Genomic DNA, 20,404 nt, shown 5'->3' on the forward strand with positions numbered 1-20,404 from the left:
GCTAGAAAGATGGCGGGGTCTGGAGTTCAGGATGCCTACCTCCTCTGGGCACATCTCATGAGTGCAGTGGACAAAATGAGCACAAATCAGGGGGAAAGCAATGGCATAACGCAACATGGTAGGTTCCTCCAAGGTCATAGCAAACATCTTCTCAAAGATACGGAGGTGAAAGCTGCGGAGAAATGAGAAGGAAAACTTTAAATCAGAGTTTAGTCCTTGTTAGTAAAGTGGTGAGTGAAAATAAAAAGAAATAGAGTATAAGTGCTGGTCCCTTAAGATAGAAGGGAACCCAAGAAACTTAACCCTTCCAGGCTTTTATAAAGGACCCCAGGCAAGTTTAATGATATTCTTCTTTCCTTGCACAAAATGGACTATTCCTCCCCTAGAACCTTGGCATGATTTGGGCCATTCCCCCTAATTTAGAAGTCCTTCAGTAGTGTTAATTCACATTCCTCCCAAAATGTAACACTCAGGCTCCAGAAAATCTTCTCAAATTAATCCCCTCAGACAGATCTTTCCTTAACCCACATCCTCGCAACTTCATATACTCTTTTACACTTCCTTACACTTGCAAGTATTATGCTGATGTCCTTTTCACATCTGGGAATTATATCTCCCCACCTATATTGCTTGCAGAAAGCAGAGACAACACACTGTGTTTTCACTTGTTTGTTTGATCCTTCAAAGGGTGGAGTTATGCATAACAGGGGTCACCTAAAAACGTCAAGTGCTGTCTAAAGAAGACAAACTAATGCTCATTCTCCAAATTGTCCATTCCTATGATTGTCCATTCGTAGATTCTACAAAAAGGGTGTTTCCAACCTGCTGAATCCAAATAAAGTTTAATTCTGTGAGATGAATCCACACATCATAAAACATTTTCACAGATAGCTTGTTTCTAGTTTTTATGGGATATTCGGTGTTTTACTATAGGTCTATTCTCTAGCCCTTTCAATTATTTTCACTTCTGTCCACTAAAATGCAGTTTTTCATGTCTCTTTTAAAGCACAATATTCCTAGAGCTAAAAAAAAAAAAAAAACTGAAGACATTTCCAAAGAGAGGAGATTGAAACTAGACATATGGGTTAATTAACCTAGAGAAGAGAAGGCTGTATAAAATCTGAATAGTTTTCCATAAAAGAACAAACGGGAATACAGAATGAAAGGGAATCAACTTTAAATTCCTATCACTTAGGATTACTGGCAAAAAGCTGACACAAGTGAGCTGTGGAGTTTGAGCATCTTAAGGGGATCCCAAAGAAAATAACACTTTCCGATTATCTAGGGGAATTACAAGCCTCCACAGAGGCCAGGCAAGAGAGCAAGTGAATTTATAAAGAGCTCTAGTTCAGAGCTTGGTGGCTCCCGCCTGTAATCCCAGCTACTCAAGAGGCTGAGATGTGAGGATTGCTTGAGGCCAGGAGTTCAAGACCAGCCTGGGCAACATAGTGAGACCTGTCTCTTAGAGAAAAGAAAAATTCCTTGAAGTAAGTGGCATAATGGAGAAAAAACAGAAAACAATAAAACTTTTTAAAAAGAGCTCTGAACCAAAACATACCAGAAAGTAGACAGATCAGAAGTCTCCACCAACAGTTTTTCTACTGAGTCCAGCATTCGGGAGTGAAAGACAATGAGGTTCATCACCTTGGCTAAGTCAGCGTTCTCGTGCAGGTGCAGGGGGGCCTTAGCCACACTAGTGTATGCCTGCGGTTGGAGTTGGGAAAGGGTGGAGAAAAACAAGATGAATGAAAAGGGCCCCCAGCCTTGGAATTACAGTTTGGCCTGGGTGTGTCTTGCCCAATCAGCAGTTTTCAAAATTGACTCACTCCACAAAGCAAATTTAGGAGATAAAAAACAGAAGGGATTGTTGGGGAGGAAGAGTCTGAGGATGGGAATCATTAACAGGAATAGATCATTACCTGTAGGCGGAACCAGTCCAGCCTCAATCCTGAGAATTCAAACTTCTCTCCATTATCAACTGCAAGACAACAGAAGCAAGCATGAAAGGAAACCATAAACAGCACATCAATATGCAACTGGTAGATCTTCTTCAAAGACATCTTGTCCTACTTCCTGACTCAAAGATCAATATTTCCAGATAAAAGATGTTCATCCTCACATACACCCTGCCCCCAAACCTCTCTCCAGTTACCTTGTTTGAGATTCAGAGAGGAGAGGGTACTGACGAACGAGGACATGATGATGGACTCCTCCTCTGGACACACAGACAAGTTCTGAAAGAGGAGCTGCAGTTACCATCAAATGGGCATAGTTTCGCTAGGACCATGAGGCTGAGTCAGCATATGAAGGTGGAAAGAATTGCTAAGTGCCAAAAACAGAGAGAAAAGGCCAAGCAAGAGATGGAGGAAACTTCCTGAGTTCCCTGCCATTCTAACACCCAGTTTCCCCTTATTTTTCTCTCCTATTTCTACATGGTTTCAGTTAGTAGGAAAAATAAAAAGACTGCCGAGATTTTTAATCTTTTATTTTTCTTTTAACAAATAAAAAGGGGCAGATTGGACTTTCTGACACCCAACTTACAGAACATGACATTCAGCCAGAGGGGTTTCAACAGGAAAATCAGCAGGGATCACCCTGGAATTTCCAAAGTATAATCAATTAAACATCATACCTGAATGATGTCACTGAGCACAAGAGCATCAAATCTTGCCAAGTACTGAAGGTGGTATTGCTGTATCACTTTGATGTGTCTTCGGACCAGAGACCTAATCTCCTCCAACAAGAAAAGTAGCTCTGCAATGCTCCTATAAAGTTGAGGATGAGAACAGAGATGAATGAGACTAGAAATATCAATTGAGACAAACACAGTGAGAACAGGGCAGAAATTGAGACCTCCTGAGGTTATTTGATCCCTCCCTGTCCCCAGTCCATCTAAGGACAAGGTTCTTAGTCATGTCAAGTACTAACGAGTCAGCGTAGTCCTCAGGTGTCTTTGTCTTGGTGACATTCTCTGTGTGGCGAACCAGCCAGGTGACCTCATCACGAATGAAGGACAGGGCCATGAAAGCAAAAAGAGCCTACGGAGAGGACAGAGACTATTAGAATTTTCAACTTTAGAAATAGATCTCAAAGCACAGAGAAAACTAGCATGATAATATACATATGGATGTCATTGTGTAGCCACCACAGTGTCCAGTAACAAACATTCAGACTCACCAAAAAACCTCAGCTATATGACACAGAATCAGACAGGTACACAGTTGACACCAGCTCACAATTAGTACCCTTCTCTCCCTATCAAATTAAGTTCTAGAAATATCTACTGGGTATTTATGTGGTTTAAAGAAAAAAAAAAAGTTCTGTCTCCAATTAGTTAACACTCAAATAGAGGAAAAGACAAGTATACAAGTAGCTATAACACAGGACATACTCTGTATAGTGCCAAAAAAAGAGATATAAGAAGTTTTGGGGTACTCCAAGAAGATTCAAGGAAATCAGCATATATACATACAAATGGATCACAAAAGACTCAGAAAGGCAAAATCTCATGAATGCCATGTGGCTACCAGTCTCTTATCACCGGCCATCATCCCCCTCCCAACTTTCTTCTTCTTGCCTTGGGACCCAGTAGTCCTGGTTCATCAGCCAACACACTCTCCAGCTCCTTCACTGCCATCCGCAGAAACTGCCGCCGTTGACAGTGAAACTGGCCACTAAGGAAGAAAAGGGGAGCATAACTATTACCTCTCCCACACTTAAAAACCCTCCACAGGCAGCGCAGAAGAAAGCTATATTTAGGAAGGGGCATCGGGCAGAAGGAAGGTTAAATGCTCAAGTTAGACTTAGTTTAAAAAGAAAAAAGGGCCGGGAGTGATGGCTCATGCCTGCAATCCCAGCACTTTGGGAGGCTGAGGTGGGCAGATCATCTGAGGTCCGGAGTTCGAGACCACCCTGGCCAACATAGCGAAACCCCGTCTCTAGCAAAAACGGAAAAATTAGCCAAGCATGGTGGCAGGTGCCTGTAATCCCAGCTACTCAGAAGGCTGAGGCATGAGAATCACTTGAACCCGGGAGGTGGAGGTTGCAGTGAGCCGAGATCACACCACAGTGCTCCAGCCTGGGCAACAGAGTGAGACTTGAAAGAAAGAAAGGAAAGAAAGAGAGAAAGAGAAAGAGAGAAAAGAAGAAAGGGAGAGAGAGAGGAAGGAAGGGAAGAAGGGAGGGAGGGAGGGAGGGAGGGAAAAGAAAAGAAGAAAGAATTGATGGGACAGCAGCAAGCGGGGTTGAGGCAATAAAGCTGTACAGAAACTAAGGATAGCCTAGGTGAGAACAAAAGTGAGAAGAGATTCCTATTCCATCCGTTCTCAGAGAGCGTATTCGCCACCCTTTACCTGTTTGCGATTACATGTTCCTTGCTCTCCTTTATGTCTGCCACTCGCTTGCCATACCTGAGGATTGACACAAGCACAGTAGGGTTGACCATACTACCCATTAGGGCCCTAGCCTCACCTTCCCAGTCACGAGCATCCAGTCTACAGCCTGATGGGAACATGGGCAGCGCTCACAGGCAGGGTCTTTTCAAACCCCGTTTCTCACCCTGGCCTATTAATAAAAGACTCGCAGCTTAGAGATCAGTCAACTCCACTCCTAATTTTACAGATACTGAAAATAATACCCAAGGAAGGGGAATGACTTGTCAAGGTCACATGGGGCTTTAATGGCAAAGCTGGGGCTAGACTTCTCTTCCTGTGCTCCTGCCTTGACTCCTTCAAATCAAGGAATTCTTCCAGGTTTGAGGGGATAAATGGAGCAGTGTCTAAATATAACACAGGCCCTGCTCTCAAGTAAAAGTAGTTACTCAGGCTCTACCTTAGCTCCCATTCCCACCAACTTCCTTTTAGAATTTCCCTTTGTTGGTTATCTTTTTGATACTTCATCTCTCCTTCTCCACTGGCTTAAACTCCTCTCCCAACAAACAAGTTCAAAACCTCCCTTATTCTACGAAGACCCTTGCTTGACCCTGACAATCCACTGAACTTTGCTTATTTTCCCATACCACCAAACTTCTCCAAAGAGACACTTAAACTCTCTTTACTTCCTCACCTCTCGCTGACCTTTGAATCCCACAAAGCCTTCAGCACTAAGCAAACTGCTATCTCTAAGGTCAATGCGAACTTCTGAATCACCAAATTAGAAGGACTTTTCATTGCTTTTAATTTTCTGCAATATTTGACTCTCTTAACCACATCTCTTCTTTTCTCCTAGTGACCCAGGCTCAGAATCCCAGCATTATCTGCGACTCTTTCCTCTCTATGTTCCTTATATCTGTCTTCTCTTGTCCTGTGTCACTATTGCCACCACATTAATGGGGCTTCATCACCCCTCATTTCCCCTCTCCAAATCACTCCTTTATTGAACTAGCACAAAACGAAAGATGTTTGGAGTTGGAAAGTATCTTAAGTCAGGATTCAACTCCACTGCAATCCTGTTGGATAATTAGTTCAATCTCTGCATAGTACAGTGGAAAGAGAAAAGATTCAGAGTCCAAAAACCTGAAATTGTGTCCTAATTTCACCTCTTATTAACTGAGTGACACTGAGATTGAGCCTCCATTTTCTCATTTATAAAAAAAGATATTCATTCTTATTCTTGAATTAGCATGAAGATAAATTAGATCATTTATGTCAAAGAACTCCCTGAACTATAAATCATACAAGTTAGTTGCAGTTCTTAGTGATGGAGAACAGAACAGCCTTAAACATCCCTTCCATTCCTCAGAAGCAGTAATCACAAGAAAGTTTCTCATACATATGCCCAAATCCACCTCCTGCAACTTCTAATTATTTATCTTAGGTTTACTCTTTCTTAACTCTGGCAATGTTGTTTGTTTGTTGGGGGATTGTTTTTGGTTTTGGTTTGGTTTTTGATTTTGGTTTTGGTTTTGGTTTTGAGACGGAGTCTTGCTCTGTCGCCCAGGTTGGAGTGCTGTGGCCTGATCTTGGCTCACTGCAACCTCTGCCTCCCAGTTCAAGTGATTCCCCAGCCTCAGCCTCCCAACTATCTGGGACTACAGGCACATGCTGCCACGCCCAGCTAATTTTTTTTATATTTTAGTAGAGATAGGGTTTCACCATGTTGGCCAGGATGGTCTTGATCTCCTGACCTCATGATCCGCCAGCCTCAGCCTCCCAAAGTGCTGGGATTACAGGTATGAGCCACCATGCCCAGCCAACTCTGGCAGTGTTTTTTAATGATGATACTCAGTTGCTGAGAGTGTGAGAAATCAGTATTCTCACTTGATACTGGGAGATAATACTCTTGATAATAACTGTTTAGACGGTAAACAGTTATTGGTTAGAGCTATTAAAATTTTAAAGGTACATACCTTTCAGCAATTTCACTTCTAAGAATTTATCCTATAGAAGTATTCACACATCAAGGCTGGGCACAGTGGATCACGCTTGTAATCCCAGCACTTTGGGAGGCCAAGGTGGGTGAATCACCTGAGGTCAGGAGTTCAAGACCAGCCTGGTCAACATGGTAAAACTGTCTCTACTTAAAACACAAAATATTAGCTGGGCATGGTGGCACGTGCCTGTAATCCCAGCTACTTGGGAGGCTGAGGCAGGAGAATCACTTGAAGCCGGGAAGCGGAGTTTCCAGTGAACTGAGACTACACCATTGCACTCCAGTCTAGGCAACAAGAGCAAAACTCCATCTCAATTTAAAAAAAAAGAAAAGAAAAGAAATATTCACAGATTCACAAAAATATGTATCTAAGAACCTTCATTATAGCATTGTTTATATTGACTTTAAAAAATGGAAACAGTTTATCCATCAATAGAGGATCGGGTAAATAATTATGTTACAACCACATAATGTAATATTATTCAACTGTTAAAAATAATAATAAAGGCCGGGAGTGGTGGCTCACGCCTATAATCCCAACACTTTGGGAGGCAGAGGCAGGCGGATCACCTAAGGTCAGGAGTTCAAGACGAGCCTGACCAACATGGAGAAGCCCCATCTCTACTAAAAATACAAAATTAGCCAGGTGTGGTGGCACATGCCTGTAATCCCAGCTACTCAGGAGGCTGAGGTAGGAGAATCACTTGAACCTGGGAGGTGGAGGTTGCAGTGAGCCGAGATCGCGCCATTGCACTTCAGCCTGGGCAACAAGAGCAAAACTCCATCTCAAAAATAATAAGTCTCTATAGACAAATAGTCAAAGATATCCAAAACATAGTAAGTTTTTTTAAGCAAACCATAAAACATAATGTAGAGTGTGGATCCATTGCTTTTAAAAATTACTTTCATAAGGTTGAAAATACATGCCACCTTTATGTGCTTGTACACACACACACACACACGCACATGCAGACACACATCTGGAGGATGCACAACAAACTATTCTGGAAGGTGATAGTACAGCTAACTTCCACTTTTCATTTTTTATATTTCTGGATGTTCTATTTGCAACCAGAAAAAAATGATATAGGTATTTTGACCCTTTCCTTAATCCCATTTCTCCTTCTCATTTTAGCTCTCGCTACTCTTCCCTTTATAGTCAAACTTTAAAAGAGTTGTTTATTAAATTCCATATCTCTCATCTGCTCTTCAACTCATTGCAACTCAGCTTTCAACTTCACCACTCAAGTTGTTCACAAGAAGGGCACTAAAACCAACTTTATAGCCAAATCCAATGAACATTTTTTCAATTCTTATTTTATTTGATCTCTCAACATCATCTAACATAGGTCACTGGTCCTTCCTTATAGGAATTGCTTTCTTTGTTGGCTTCTCTTTTCCCTTTTCTTTTCTGTATCTCCCACTGATTACTCTGGCCCTTAAATATCAAGGTACACAGAGCTTTATCCCATCCTGTTCTCACTCCACATTTGCTCCTGAGTAATCTCAACTACTCTCCTGGCTTTTATTACCAATTCACCAATCTTTATCTGACTCCAGACATCACTTCCAAGTTCCAGAACCATAAAGTGGAAGGCCTAATACATCTATCTTCAGTGGCCCACAGATGTTTCAAAGTTGAACTGTTTAAAACTAAATACACAATCTTTCCCCCACAAACTTGCTTTTAACACATGTTCTCTTATCTTAAGGAATGCCAGATATCCATGCCAGAAACCTCGATATCATCCTCAATTCCTCCTCATTTACTTAATTAATCTCTCCCTCTAGTTTTGCCCATCTAATTTCTTTTCTTTCATGCAGATAGAATGATCTTTTCTAAAATGTAAATATGATCATGTCACTCCCCTGTCTGAAATCACTCAACAGTTCCCCATCCTCTTTGGGATGGATTCGAACTCACGGCAAAGCATACAACATCCCAATTTACCTCTCCAAATTCATATCTCAACATCTTCATTTTTATAACCCAGCTGCCCATGCATTGAACTACATGAACTTCTCAGAACTTGCCATGCTCTTCATTACCTCAAAAGTCTTGATAGTTACTCTGCCTAGAATATCTTTCTTTGCCTCAATCAACTCCCCTACCTTTCTACCCAATGCCCAGGCACATACACACACACACAATTACACACACACAATTACACACACACACACACACACACACACACACACACACACACACACTATTTAGTCTTCAGATCTACCTGTCTCCAGGTTTCTCCAGATGCTGCAAGGCCAGTTTAAGTGTCCTAAATGTGTCCACAGTATTTTGTGTTTACACATATAATCTCTTACTCTATCAAACAATTTGTCTATTTCCCCCCAACTTATAAATTCCTTGAGAGCAGAAACTGTCTTTTTTTCTTCAACAAGCACATAGCACTTACAATGCACCAGGAACTTTTCTACCTGCTTTACAAATAACCCTTTCATTCTTCACAACAACCCTGCGAGGTACGTGATAACGGAGGTACTACCTACCATTATCCACATTTTAGAGATAAGGAAATTGAGGCAATGGCATGGAAAATTTGAGCAACTTGCCCAAGGCCACGCAACTAGTGCGTAGACCCAAGCAGTCTTGTTTCAGAGTCTATGCTCTTAACCTCCATGTTATCTTATTCATTATTGTATCCCTAAAACCCAGTGAAGCACTTAGCTAATAGTAGGTATTCAATCTCTACCTCTTCAATAGTTGGAATGAATTTTAGCCACCTGTATCTGGGAACGTTCATGGAGAATGAAAAAGGATGTTGGGAGGGGCTAAAAAATATTCAAGGAAGATCAGTTTGGCTCTCATGTTCCTCACCCTTTCAAACTGCTAAACAGGTCCTCTGTGACTTTGTGCACCTGCAGCACATCCTCGCGGATGAGGGTGATGTACAGGGAGCCCTGCAGACATAGCTTCCACAGCTTCTGGCACTGGGTATTGGAGTTGAGGCACCCATGACAAAGAAGAAACCCAACTGTAGGTGGGAAAACAGTGCAGAGGAACACTTTTAGGACTTGCTCTTCATGTCACGTGCTGCTTCATCCATTCCCACCTAATCCCGCTAAACTTACTGATAATCCAGCGCTCCATTACTTCCACAGACAGATACTCACAGGCCATCTGTGAGAAGAGAAGCAAAGATGATCACTTATTTAACTTAGCTAAAGGAGAAAGGACAAGCTAGAATCTGAGTATCAAAACTAACTTTTGGCCACGGTGGTGGCTAATGCTTTTAATCCCAACACTTTGGGAGGCAGAGGCAGGAGGATAGCTTGAGGCCAGGAGTTCGAGACCAGCCTGGGCAACACAGTGTGATCTTGTCTCTACAAAAAATTTAAAAATTAGCTAGACGTGGTGGTGTGTACCTGTAGTCCTAGCTACTCAGGAGGTGGAGATAGGAGGATCTCTTGGAGATAGGAGGATCTCTTGAGCCCAGGAGGTGAAGGCTGCAGTGAGCTGTGATTGTACCACTGCACTTCAGCCTAAGCAACAGAGCAAAACCCTGTCTCTAAAATTTTTTTTAACTAATTTTTATTTTACCAGACTAGATAGGGCACGTTGATAAACCAACAGCAGGGAAACCTGCCACTAATGGAGGTGATGAGGCACTGGAAGTGGAGTGAGGAAAAGACAATACTGTTGAGAAAAAAAGAGGAACTTGGGCTGGAAGTCAGAACAAGCAAAGGTTTAACTTAACTTCTCTTCAACAGTTCAAATATTTTTAATAACAATAAAATGAGGAGAGCAAGACTTAAAACCTTCTCATCATTTCTCCCTATGATGATTAATCTTTTGGATTCTTTTACCGGTTAAAGTATAAATCACTCATTTGGCACTTGTCACTAATCATGTACTATCAGTTATATTTTTATGACTACATGGCATATGTTCCCTACCAGACTATAAGTTCTTTGAGGGAAGGAATTTGAACTCATATTCACTGAACAAAAACATTTATTAATTAATTGATTTCTGACCAGCCACAGTGGCTCACACCTGTAATCCCAGCACTTTGGGAGGCTGAGGCAAGAGGATCACTTGAGCCCAGGAGTTCAAGACCAGCCTGGGCAACATAGTGATACCTTGTCTCTATAAAAAAATAAATAAATAGGCCAGGCATGGTGGCTCACGCCTGTAATCCCAGCACTTTGGGAAGTCAAGGCAGGCAGATCCCTTGAAGTTGGGAGTTCAAGACCAGCCTGCCCAACATGGTGAAACCCCCATCTCTACTAAAGATTAAAAAAAAAATTACTCGGGCATGGTGGCTCATGCCTATAGTCCTAATTTCTTGTGAAGCTGAGGCAGGAGAATCGCTTGAACCAGGATGGGGAGATTGCAGTGAGCCAAGATTGCACTCCAGCCTAGGTGACAGAATGAGACTCAGTCTCAAAAATAAAAACAAAAATAAACAAAATTAACCAAGCATGGTGACACATGCCTGTAATCTTAGCTACTCAGTAGACTGAGGTGGGAAGATCACTTGAGCCCAGGAGGTAGAGGCTGCAATAAGCAGTGATCATGCCAGTATACTCCAGCCTGGGTGACAGAGTAAGACACTGTCTCAAAAAACTAAAAATAGGTCAATTGATTCCTAAAATCAAGTTGCTGCTAGGCTTAATAGTTGCTTCATGACTCTGTTTCATTCATTCATTCATTCATTCGGTGAATATTTACTAAATTCCTTCCATGCGTGCACTAACTGCTTATAGATCACTTTTGTTAAACCACGAACCCTGATCCAAACAAAAGCCCCAAACCAACCATGACTTTTTAGCTACAAGAAGTGATCAATTTAGAGGCATATCCTAGAAGAAGACTAAAGCATTCTTTAGTCCTGATATTTCCTGAAAGAAGCACCTTCTACAGAGACAATGGCCTTGGCAAAAAGAATGCTTCCACTAACAAAAGGAAAAGGGCACTCACTGTATCTGAATTAGCAGGGTTAATCATGGCTGGGGGCGTGCTGATGAGGCTTAGAAGTTGGGCACTGCGCCACTGCTCAGCCCCCTGGTTCCTTCGGACAAAGAGGAAGTGCAAAGAGAGGAGAGCTCCACTCACAGCCTGCGGGGAAAAGCAAATGAAACCTTAGCGGCAATGATGAGGACAGTATACTTCCACCTGAGGAATTCTCCACTCTCAGGGAACTTGCCTTTGTGTGAGGCCCAAACTCTTCTGTCAGCTTCTTCAGAGGGTGGTCATATTCCAAGACCATCTGACCCAGACGGGCAAAACTGGGGTCACTAGAAGAAAGCAGAGGAGAGGGTTTCCAGCCCTCCCTTACCCATGACATGAACTCTTACATTTGCATATATTATAAAGATATGTGCATAGGCTGGCACTCTCCAACACCTCCAGAGGTATACATACTAAACTGTAAATTACATATAAAGATACCCCATTCCAGGCTCAGGTGTACTAAGCTATGGCTACATAGAACCATTCCATTTTAGGCAGGTCCATGAAATTTTCTTTCTTAGAAGCACCAAAAATAGGGTTGGACATATGATAGGTGCTCTATAAATCTGTGTTAATTTGAAATTAAGTAACATGCCTAGATCCAAATTAGTATACAACCCAAAAGGGTACATAAATATTCAAAGCTAACGGGTAAGGCATGTGTCTAGGTATCCATGTAGGCACGTGGGAATACCCATCATGCATAGAACAACGTGCCACACAACCCACTCTGATCCCTTTAGCCTTCATTTTTCAGCCCTGAAATACTTACATTTGCACGAATGGAGGGGGACAGAACCGCAGACAATTCAAAATCCATTTATATTCGGCTTCAAATGTGTTACCATGCATTAGTTACCTCTAATGGATTTACCTTACTAATATTATTCCTACCAACACTAAAAAGAATTTTCTTTGCCTTTTGCAATAACCTGAAAATCAGATAGAAGCCAGTCCAGGATTAAAAACTGATCAGAGATTACACAAATTGGATAATCCACTAGCAGGTATTCAAGAGTTAACTACAGCTCCCTCTCAGTACAGGCAGGGAGATTGGTTCCAAGACTCCCGCATATGCCAATATCCTGTGCATACTGAAGTCCCACAGACAGTCCTGAGGAACCCACACCATTTGAAGAGTCAGCCCTCTGTATAGGTGGATTTCACATCCCCCAAACACTACATTTTCAATCCATGTTTGGTTGGAAAAAATCCATGTATAAGGTAGACCCACACAGTTCACACCCATGTTGTTTCAGAGTCAACTGAATATGTAAAAGTGTACCTTATTTTACCTGGGTCAGTGTAGATTATAGGTTCTCATATAAGAAATCATGGCATCAATTTCCCTTGTATGAGGGACTCTCTGTATCATAGCATCATGTATGAGACTCTTCATGTAATACTATTCCTTTAACTCACCCATGCCCATGCATCATCTCATGGGCACAATTGTACATGCCAATGAGTATCCGTCGATCCTCAATCCGTGACAGAAGTAAAATGACTGAGGTGTAAGTCACAATCAAGTCCAGGTAACTCCGAGTGAAATCAAAGTTGAGATTCTATAAGGAAAATACATAGGAATCCAAGGACAGCAAGGCCAGTTAACCTGGATATCCTTATTTCCCCAACCACTTGAGACAGTGCTCAATAGATTGAGTGAATCTATTTAGAAGTAGAAACTGACAGGATTGAAAAGAAGAACAAGAAAATTGGAACAAAAGTCAGGGGCTAAAAGTGAGCTCAAGATACAAAGCGGCCAGGAAATAAGGTAACATTTAGGAGATGGAAAAGGTGAAGAAGATTTTTATGTAATTTTTAATTAATTAAATCACATTGGTGATTTGCTTAACATGTAAATACATTTTCACTTCAGCACTTTTTACAAAACAATTATAGTCCTGAGGAGTAATAAATGAAATAGCCATTCTTCCAGTCCCTTCCCACCCCATCCTGTGACTAGACCTAGACCTTACAACCTAGATCTGGCCTTTTCTTTGACTCTACCATAGAAGAGAATTGCAAAGGATCTTACGATATCGAAATGGCATTGGCAGGCATCAATGGTGTTGAGAAGTTCATATACGTGATCCTGGAGGTAGAAGTGAAGACAAAAATGAATAAAGAACAAAGAGGGGGTGATATACTACCAGAACTTCTAGGAAGGGACCTCTCCCTTAGAGGTCTTAGAAAGCCAAGTAACAGAAGAAAGTCACTGTCAAAAGAGGGAGGAAGTTCCTCCTTAGTAAGCCACCAGTGGGCCCCTATCAGCTACACTGCCAAATGCCTATATTTCCATAGGCACAAGTCTCTATTATATTATACACACTCTTCCTGATGTTATCATCCCTGTGTCCCATTCCTCTAAATTAAAAAAGGTTGTAGGCCAGGCACGGTGCCTCACTTCTATAATCCTAGCACTGTGGGAGGCCGAGATGGGTGGATTGCCTGAGCTCGGGAGTTCAAGACCAGCCTGGGCAACATGGTGAAATCCTGTCTCTACTAAAATACAAAAAAAATTAGCTGGGTGTGGTGGTACTTGCCTATAATCCCAGCTACTCGGGAGGCTGACGCAGGAGAATTGCTAGAACTCGGGAGACGGAGGTCGCAGTGAGCCGAGATTGCATAACTGCACTCCAGCTTGGGTGACAGAGTGAGACTCCATAAAATAATAAATAATTTTTTAAAAGCGTGTAAAATGTAGATCACCTAATAGGTAGCTTCAAATAGTTCATTAAAAAATAGAGAGAAATGGCTGGGCACAGTGGCTCACACCTGTAATCCCAGCACTTTGGGAGGCCAAGGTGGGCAAATCACGAGGTCAAGAGATCGAGACCATCCTAGCCAACATGGTGAAACCCTGTCTCTACTAAAAAATAAAAATTAGCTGGGCTTAGTGGTGTGCACCTGTAGTCCCAGCTACTTGGGAGGTTGAGGCAGGAGAATAGCTTGAACCCAGGAGGCGGAGGTTGCAGTGAGTCAAGATCACACTATTGCACTCCATCCTGGGTGACAGAGTGAGACTCTGTCTCAAAAAAAATAGAGAAGGATAAGAAAATGTGGCAAAATACTAACAATTAGGAGATCCAGTAGTAAAACAATATTCATTGTGCTATTCTAGAAATTTTACAGTAGGTTTGTAATAAAATATTGTGAAAAAAATACTTGAAATGTTAAAAACTCAAATAATGCAAACATATATCACTTACATAGGTTGCGCTTTCCTAACCTGAAAATAAGGAATATTCAACCTGTACAGAGAACTCCTAAATCTCAACACACACACAAAATCCAATTTAAAAACAGTCAAAGAATGAAACAGACATTTCTCCAAAGAAGATATATAAATGGCCAATAAACCCATGAAAAATGCTCATCATCACTAATCATTAGCAAAACTGCAAATTAAAACTTAAATGAGATAACACCTCTTATCCATTAGGATGGCTACTCTCAAAAACAAAATAACAATTGCTGGCAAGGATGTGGAGGAATTAGAGCCCTTATGTCCTGTTGGTTAGAATGTAAAACAGTACAGCCGCTGTGGAAAACAGCACAGCAGTTCCTCAAATAGTTAAAAATAGGCCTGGCACAGTCTGGCACTTTGGGAGGCCGAGGTGGGTGGACAGCTTGAGCCCAGGAGTTTGAGACCACCCTGGCCAACATGGTGATACCCCAACTCTATAAAAAATACAAAAAATTAGCCAGATGTGGCGGCATGTACCTGTAGCCCCAGCTACTCAAGACGCTGAGATGGGAGGGTCACCTGAGGCCAGGAGGTTGAGGCAGCAGTGAGCCGTGATTGCACCACTACACTCCAGCCTGGACAACAAAGTGAGACCCTGTCTCAAAAATAAAAAGTTAATAATAGAATTATCATATTCCAGCATTTCCAATTCTGTGTGTAAAACCAAAAGAATTGAAAGTAGGGGTCTGAAGATATATTTGTATACCCATGTTTATAGCAGCATCATTTACAATAGCTAAAACTTGGAAGCAACCAAAGTGTCCATCAACATATGATCAGGTAAGCAAAATGTAGTATATTCATGTAGTGTAATATCGTTCAGCTTAAAAAGGAAATTCTACAACATGCTACAACAGGTAAGAACCTTAAGGACATTATGCTGATAAAACAAGCCACAAAAAGACAAATGCTTTATGATTCTACTTACATAAGGTACTTAGAATAGTCAAAACCACAGAAACAAAGTAGAATTGTGGTGGCAAGGGGCTGGAGAGAAAGGGAAATGGGGAATTAAGGTATAAAGGGTAGAGAGTTTCAGATGGTTGGACAACATTATGAATATACTTAATACCACTGGACTGTACACTGAAAAATAGTTAAGATGATAAATTTTATGTTATGTGTATTTTACCACAATATTTAAAATAGAAAAAACGTGCATAGCTTAGTAAATTGAATCAATCTCTTTTTAACAGTTTAATGTAAAATATTCCAGATCTTTCCTAGGTATTTACTAAATATACATATACATATATATATATATATATATGTTAAAATAGAACTGAGATGTATCATATACTATTTTGAAATTTGCTTTCATTTAACAATACAACTTAAATATCTTTCCAGAGCAGTATATCTCTCTCATTATTTCAAGAACTTATATTGAGCAAATAAATTAACATCTAAAGAACAAATAGCCTCTGAAAGACCTTGCCTACATTGGAAAGGGGTCGAGAGAGCTCACCCGAAATTCCATGACATCCACAAATGACTGGTAGTAATTGGTGAGGAATCTAATTATCTCGGCTTTTTCACGATGTACTGGTCCTAAATGTTGCTGAGAGAAACACAAAACAAAACAATATAAGACAAAAAAACAAAAAACAAAGGCAAAATAAGAAGACAGTTGATCCAAGTAACTCAAGAAGAACAGTGGTTATACCTAAAACATTCTTAAAGAGGGTTGCAGCCAGGTGTGGTGGCTCACACCTGCAATCCCAGCACTTTGGGAGGCCAAAGCGGGCAGATCACCTGAGGTCAGGAGTTTGGCCAACATGGTGAAACCCCATCTCTACTAAAAATACAAAAATTAGCTAGGTATGGTGGCAGCCGCCTGTAGTCCCAGCTACTCAGGAGGCTTAGGCAGAAGAATCACTTGAACTTGGGATAGTGGAGGTTGCAGTGAGCCAAGATTGCACCACTGCACTCCAGCCTGGGTAACAGAGCAAGACTCTGTCTCACAAAAAAAAGAAAGAAAGAGGGTTGAAATATACTGACAGAGGAAGTTAGAAACTCTCCAATGCTCTGAAGGTGTTTAAACAAAGGAGATTATCTAGGTAGAATGGTTGCATGTGATCATGACTAGATATAGAGAGCTAAATGAGAGGAAATTTTAAGAACCCTTTTAGATGAATAGATAATACTATTTATATCAAAACTGAAAGAAACAGAATGCAAAGATGCTACAAATATGGGTGAAAACTCCAGGGTTAACATTTAATAAAGGAAAAGTAGAGATACCCCATTAGATGCATAAATCTAAGACAAACAGCAAGGAAACAATGAGTGGGAAACAGAGACAGCAATAAAATACATGCGTCCTGCTGGGTTGACAGCGCTGTCTTGTACAAAAACAATGTTTTCTCTTGAATCTTGCAATGGAAACGGGGAGATGCTTCACTCCAGCTTACCCTGGAAGAATCCCATCTTATCTCAGAATTCTCAATACTTAAAGCTCTACAACAACCTGAAGCCCTGTGGTTGAAACTTGGAAAACTACATTAAAAAGGCTACTCCTTCCCCTGCCAAGTTTGAAGAGCGGCATCAAAAGAGGAGAATCTCAGCCACTCAAGCAGAGAGTTACATCAAAGAAAGGAGAGAAGGACTAAGTTCTCACCGTACTGTTTCGGACATCTATGTTGGGAAATTTCTTGTTGATATACTTGACAGATGATTCCATGGACTTTTCCAGTAAGAAAGGTGGCTTGGATTTGGGGTCTGAACAAGTCTGCAGAGAGAAACCACACTATAATGCAATCCTTTCTCCTCCTGAGAAACATACCTCTTCTTGCAACATTCATTCTCATAATCTGTCTTAGGAAAAGGCAATCTGGGAATAAATTTAAAAAGCATGAGAGTAGGTCAAGAAAAAATTCCAAGACGTTAAGCCAAGTATCTTAGAACTAAATAACAACCTGGGCATTTTGTCTTGATGGGTAGAGCTTAATGCCTGCTTGGCCTCAGCACAAAGAGGAAGCTGTTTCCCCGCCCCTCAACTGAAGCCGGAAGGAATGAGAAAAGCAGCTGCTCAGGAGTTAGATACAGTGCAAGATTCAGTGTCACAGCTTTGTTTACTATGTAAGTGTCTTATCCCAAAGGGCATTTACATGATTCATGGCAACAGAGAAACCATGTTCCTGGTGATTTGTTTTATTACAAAAGCTCCCTCCATAAAGTCCCCTATTTTCTCTGCCAGGAACTCCCATAAAAACCCCGTCTTTATCTCTTTACTACCTATGGTTTGCCCAGACCCTATCCCACTTCTTGTAAGCAGCCTCTTTCAATTCCTCGATTCCTATTCTGAAAATAAAAAAAAAAAAAACACTCATACACACACACACACACACACACAACCACCACAGCATGAGCCACCCCAGGAGTACCTCAGAAGGCACCGACCCTTTTTAATCTAAATATCTAATTATCTAAATGTTTTTCCTTTTAGGGAAGTACTGCCGTAGACAATTTTTGCCACACTAGGTTCGGTAGCTCACACCTGTAATCCCAGCACTTTGAGAGGCTCAGGTTGGCGGATCACCTGAGGTCGGGAGTTGGAGACCAGCCTGACCAACATGGAGAAACCTCATCTCTACTAATAACGCAAAAATTAGCTGGGTGTGGTGGTACAAGCCTGTAATCCCAGCTACTCAGGAGGCTAAGGCAGGAGAATCACTTGAACCCAGGAGACGGAGGGTGTGGTGAGCCAAGATCATGCCACTGCACTCCAGCCTAGACAACAAGAGCAAAACTTCATCTCAAAAAAAAAAAAGAAAGAAAAGTTTTTGCCAGAGACCCAGCTTGAGGTCTCTTCAGAGTGTAGAGGATCCACAAAAAATAATAAAACCCGGAATGTTAGGCCCCAGACCTTTATCCAACAGTTGTTTCCCCACCCTCACCCCTACCCCCATCCCCAGAAGAAAGCAGATGCCCTCATTGGAGTGAGACTCATACCTAGAAAGGGGAAGCCTTGAAAAGAAGCCTCTGCTTCTGCCTTCCTGAACTGGCTGGCCTATATAATCTGAGTGACTATGTAGATTATAGTCAGTGGAAAAGCAGTGGAAAAAAGCGGGGAGTCTAACTGCTGCACCTGCCGCCTCAGGGTTCCCTGCCCTATTGTTGCTGGAATAATCAGTTCTGGTTTCATCGCTCATGCTTACCTTCTTGATGTTATACATGCGGATGAGAACCCCCTGACCTCGATCATTCAGAATAGTGAGCTTCTCTGCCAATTTATGCTGGTAAGCAGATGTCAAAGACATGATGGCCACAGAGAGAGAGGAGCACCAGATGGCAATGCCAATCTCCCCAGACTCTTTCAGCTTGGGTGGTGACACCCTCTGGGAGGAGGGACCCAGCCTGGTTGGTGCGCTGGTCTTCTGTTGCCTCTGCAATTGGCTAATGGGTGAAATCAGTCATGATGGCTCACAGGCCCTTAGAGCCTTCTTGTGCTTCCTCTTGCACATTCAGCAGGGTAGACTTCCTCTTTCTGGCTGTACAGCACTTTTGGTTAGGCTATGAAGTGGGTGGAGCTGAAGAGAAGGACAGGCTTTCAAGGCTCTTCACAGACTGGCACCAACTTTTGGGTCTTACTCCCCCGTAAGTGTCCTAGACAAAGCTCTACGCTAGGCTGGGCATGGTGGCTCACACCTGTAATCCCAGCACTTTGGGAGGCCAAGGTGGAAGGATCCCTTGAGCTCAGGAGTTCCAGACTAGCCTGGACAACATAGCAAGACCCCATCTCTATAAAAAATAAAAATAAAAGGCCGGGTGTGGTATCTCATGCCTGTAATCCCAGCACTTTGGGAGGCTGAGGCGTGGATAACCTGAGGTCAGGAGTTCAAGACCAACCTGACCAACAGGGAGAAACCCCATCTCTACTAAAAATACAAAATTAGCCAGATGTGGTGGCACATGCCTGTAATCCCAGCTACTCGGGAGAATGAGGCAGGAGAGTCACTTGAACCTGGGAGACAGAGGTTGCAGCAAGCTGAGATTGCACCATTGTACTCCAGCATGGGCAACAAGAGAGAAACTCTGTTTCAAATGAAAAACAAACAAACAAAGCTCTATGCTAGACAAACAAGTATCTACCACCCCACCCTGTACACCTCTATATTTCCCTTTTTTATGTCCAAGAATGCCTATGAACCTTAGGCCTCATCATCTTTTAGTACCCAGATCGAATCCATCTCCTCCTAAAGACCCCATTCAATGTCAAATATTATATTGCATTATATTTTATATTGTCAAAGACATTATATATATATATATATATATATATATATATATATGGAGAGAGAGAGAGCGAGAGAGAGATGGAGTCTCACTCTGTCACCCAGGCAGGAGTGGCATGGTCTCGGCTCACTGTAACCTCCATCTCCCGAGTTCAAGCGATTCTCCTGCCTCAGCCTCCTGAGTAGCTGGGATTATAGGCACCTGCCACCATGCCCAGCTAATTTTTGTATTTTTAGTACAGATGGGGTTTCACCATGTTGGCCAGCTGCCTTGTTAAATTTTTATAGTGGATGCTGTATATCCCCCAACTACAGCATAAGCTCCTTAATGACAGGAATTGTATCTAATACTTCTTTATATTCCTCACAATGCTCTACTACAGTGCATTGTATTGTACAGTACATAGTAATTCTCAAAGTAATTTTCAAAATGTGACACAGCAGCATCAGCATCACCTGGAAACTTGTTAGAGATGCAGAGTCTTAGGACCCGCCCCAGACCACTGAATCCAAAATTCCAGGCACTGTGTGGTTTAACAAACCCTCCAGGTGATTCCAATGCACACTCAAGTT

General features: G+C 41.8%; 1 protein-coding gene across 4 annotated transcripts in view; it reads right to left on the minus strand.

Moving 5' to 3' along the window:
* Nucleotides 1-19,043, minus strand: part of NCKAP1L (NCK associated protein 1 like) — a 42,909-nt gene extending 23,866 nt beyond the window's left edge. Inside the window, exons 1-17 of one of the 4 annotated variants that reach the window (XR_004272966.1) lie at nucleotides 18,755-19,043; nucleotides 17,215-17,325; nucleotides 16,063-16,155; nucleotides 13,383-13,439; nucleotides 12,767-12,909; nucleotides 11,538-11,628; nucleotides 11,312-11,449; nucleotides 9,460-9,508; nucleotides 9,206-9,362; nucleotides 4,353-4,409; nucleotides 3,578-3,674; nucleotides 2,929-3,038; nucleotides 2,633-2,765; nucleotides 2,153-2,234; nucleotides 1,920-1,978; nucleotides 1,559-1,704; nucleotides 40-172 (exon numbers count right to left, since the gene is read on the minus strand). Coding sequence is in view for 3 of the 4 variants with exons in the window: in XM_032291725.1 (XP_032147616.1) it covers nucleotides 40-172; nucleotides 1,559-1,704; nucleotides 1,920-1,978; nucleotides 2,153-2,234; nucleotides 2,633-2,765; nucleotides 2,929-3,038; nucleotides 3,578-3,674; nucleotides 4,353-4,409; nucleotides 9,206-9,362; nucleotides 9,460-9,508; nucleotides 11,312-11,449; nucleotides 11,538-11,628; nucleotides 12,767-12,909; nucleotides 13,383-13,439; nucleotides 16,063-16,155; nucleotides 17,215-17,325; nucleotides 18,755-18,856 (1,758 nt within the window). In the remaining variant the exon portion in view is untranslated. Of the gene's footprint in view, nucleotides 1-39; nucleotides 173-1,558; nucleotides 1,705-1,919; nucleotides 1,979-2,152; nucleotides 2,235-2,632; nucleotides 2,766-2,928; nucleotides 3,039-3,577; nucleotides 3,675-4,352; nucleotides 4,410-9,205; nucleotides 9,363-9,459; nucleotides 9,509-11,311; nucleotides 11,450-11,537; nucleotides 11,629-12,766; nucleotides 12,910-13,382; nucleotides 13,440-15,522; nucleotides 15,582-16,062; nucleotides 16,156-17,214; nucleotides 17,428-18,754 lie in introns of those variants that run through there. The other 3 variants (XM_032291725.1, XM_032291739.1, XM_032291747.1) reach the window with 3 other exon arrangements.
* Nucleotides 19,044-20,404: the final 1,361 nt, after the last annotated feature.

This window comes from Sapajus apella, unplaced genomic scaffold (assembly GCF_009761245.1).
Source record: "Sapajus apella isolate SASKATOON/1434 unplaced genomic scaffold, GSC_monkey_1.0 scaffold2, whole genome shotgun sequence".
NCBI lineage: Eukaryota > Metazoa > Chordata > Mammalia > Primates > Cebidae > Sapajus > Sapajus apella.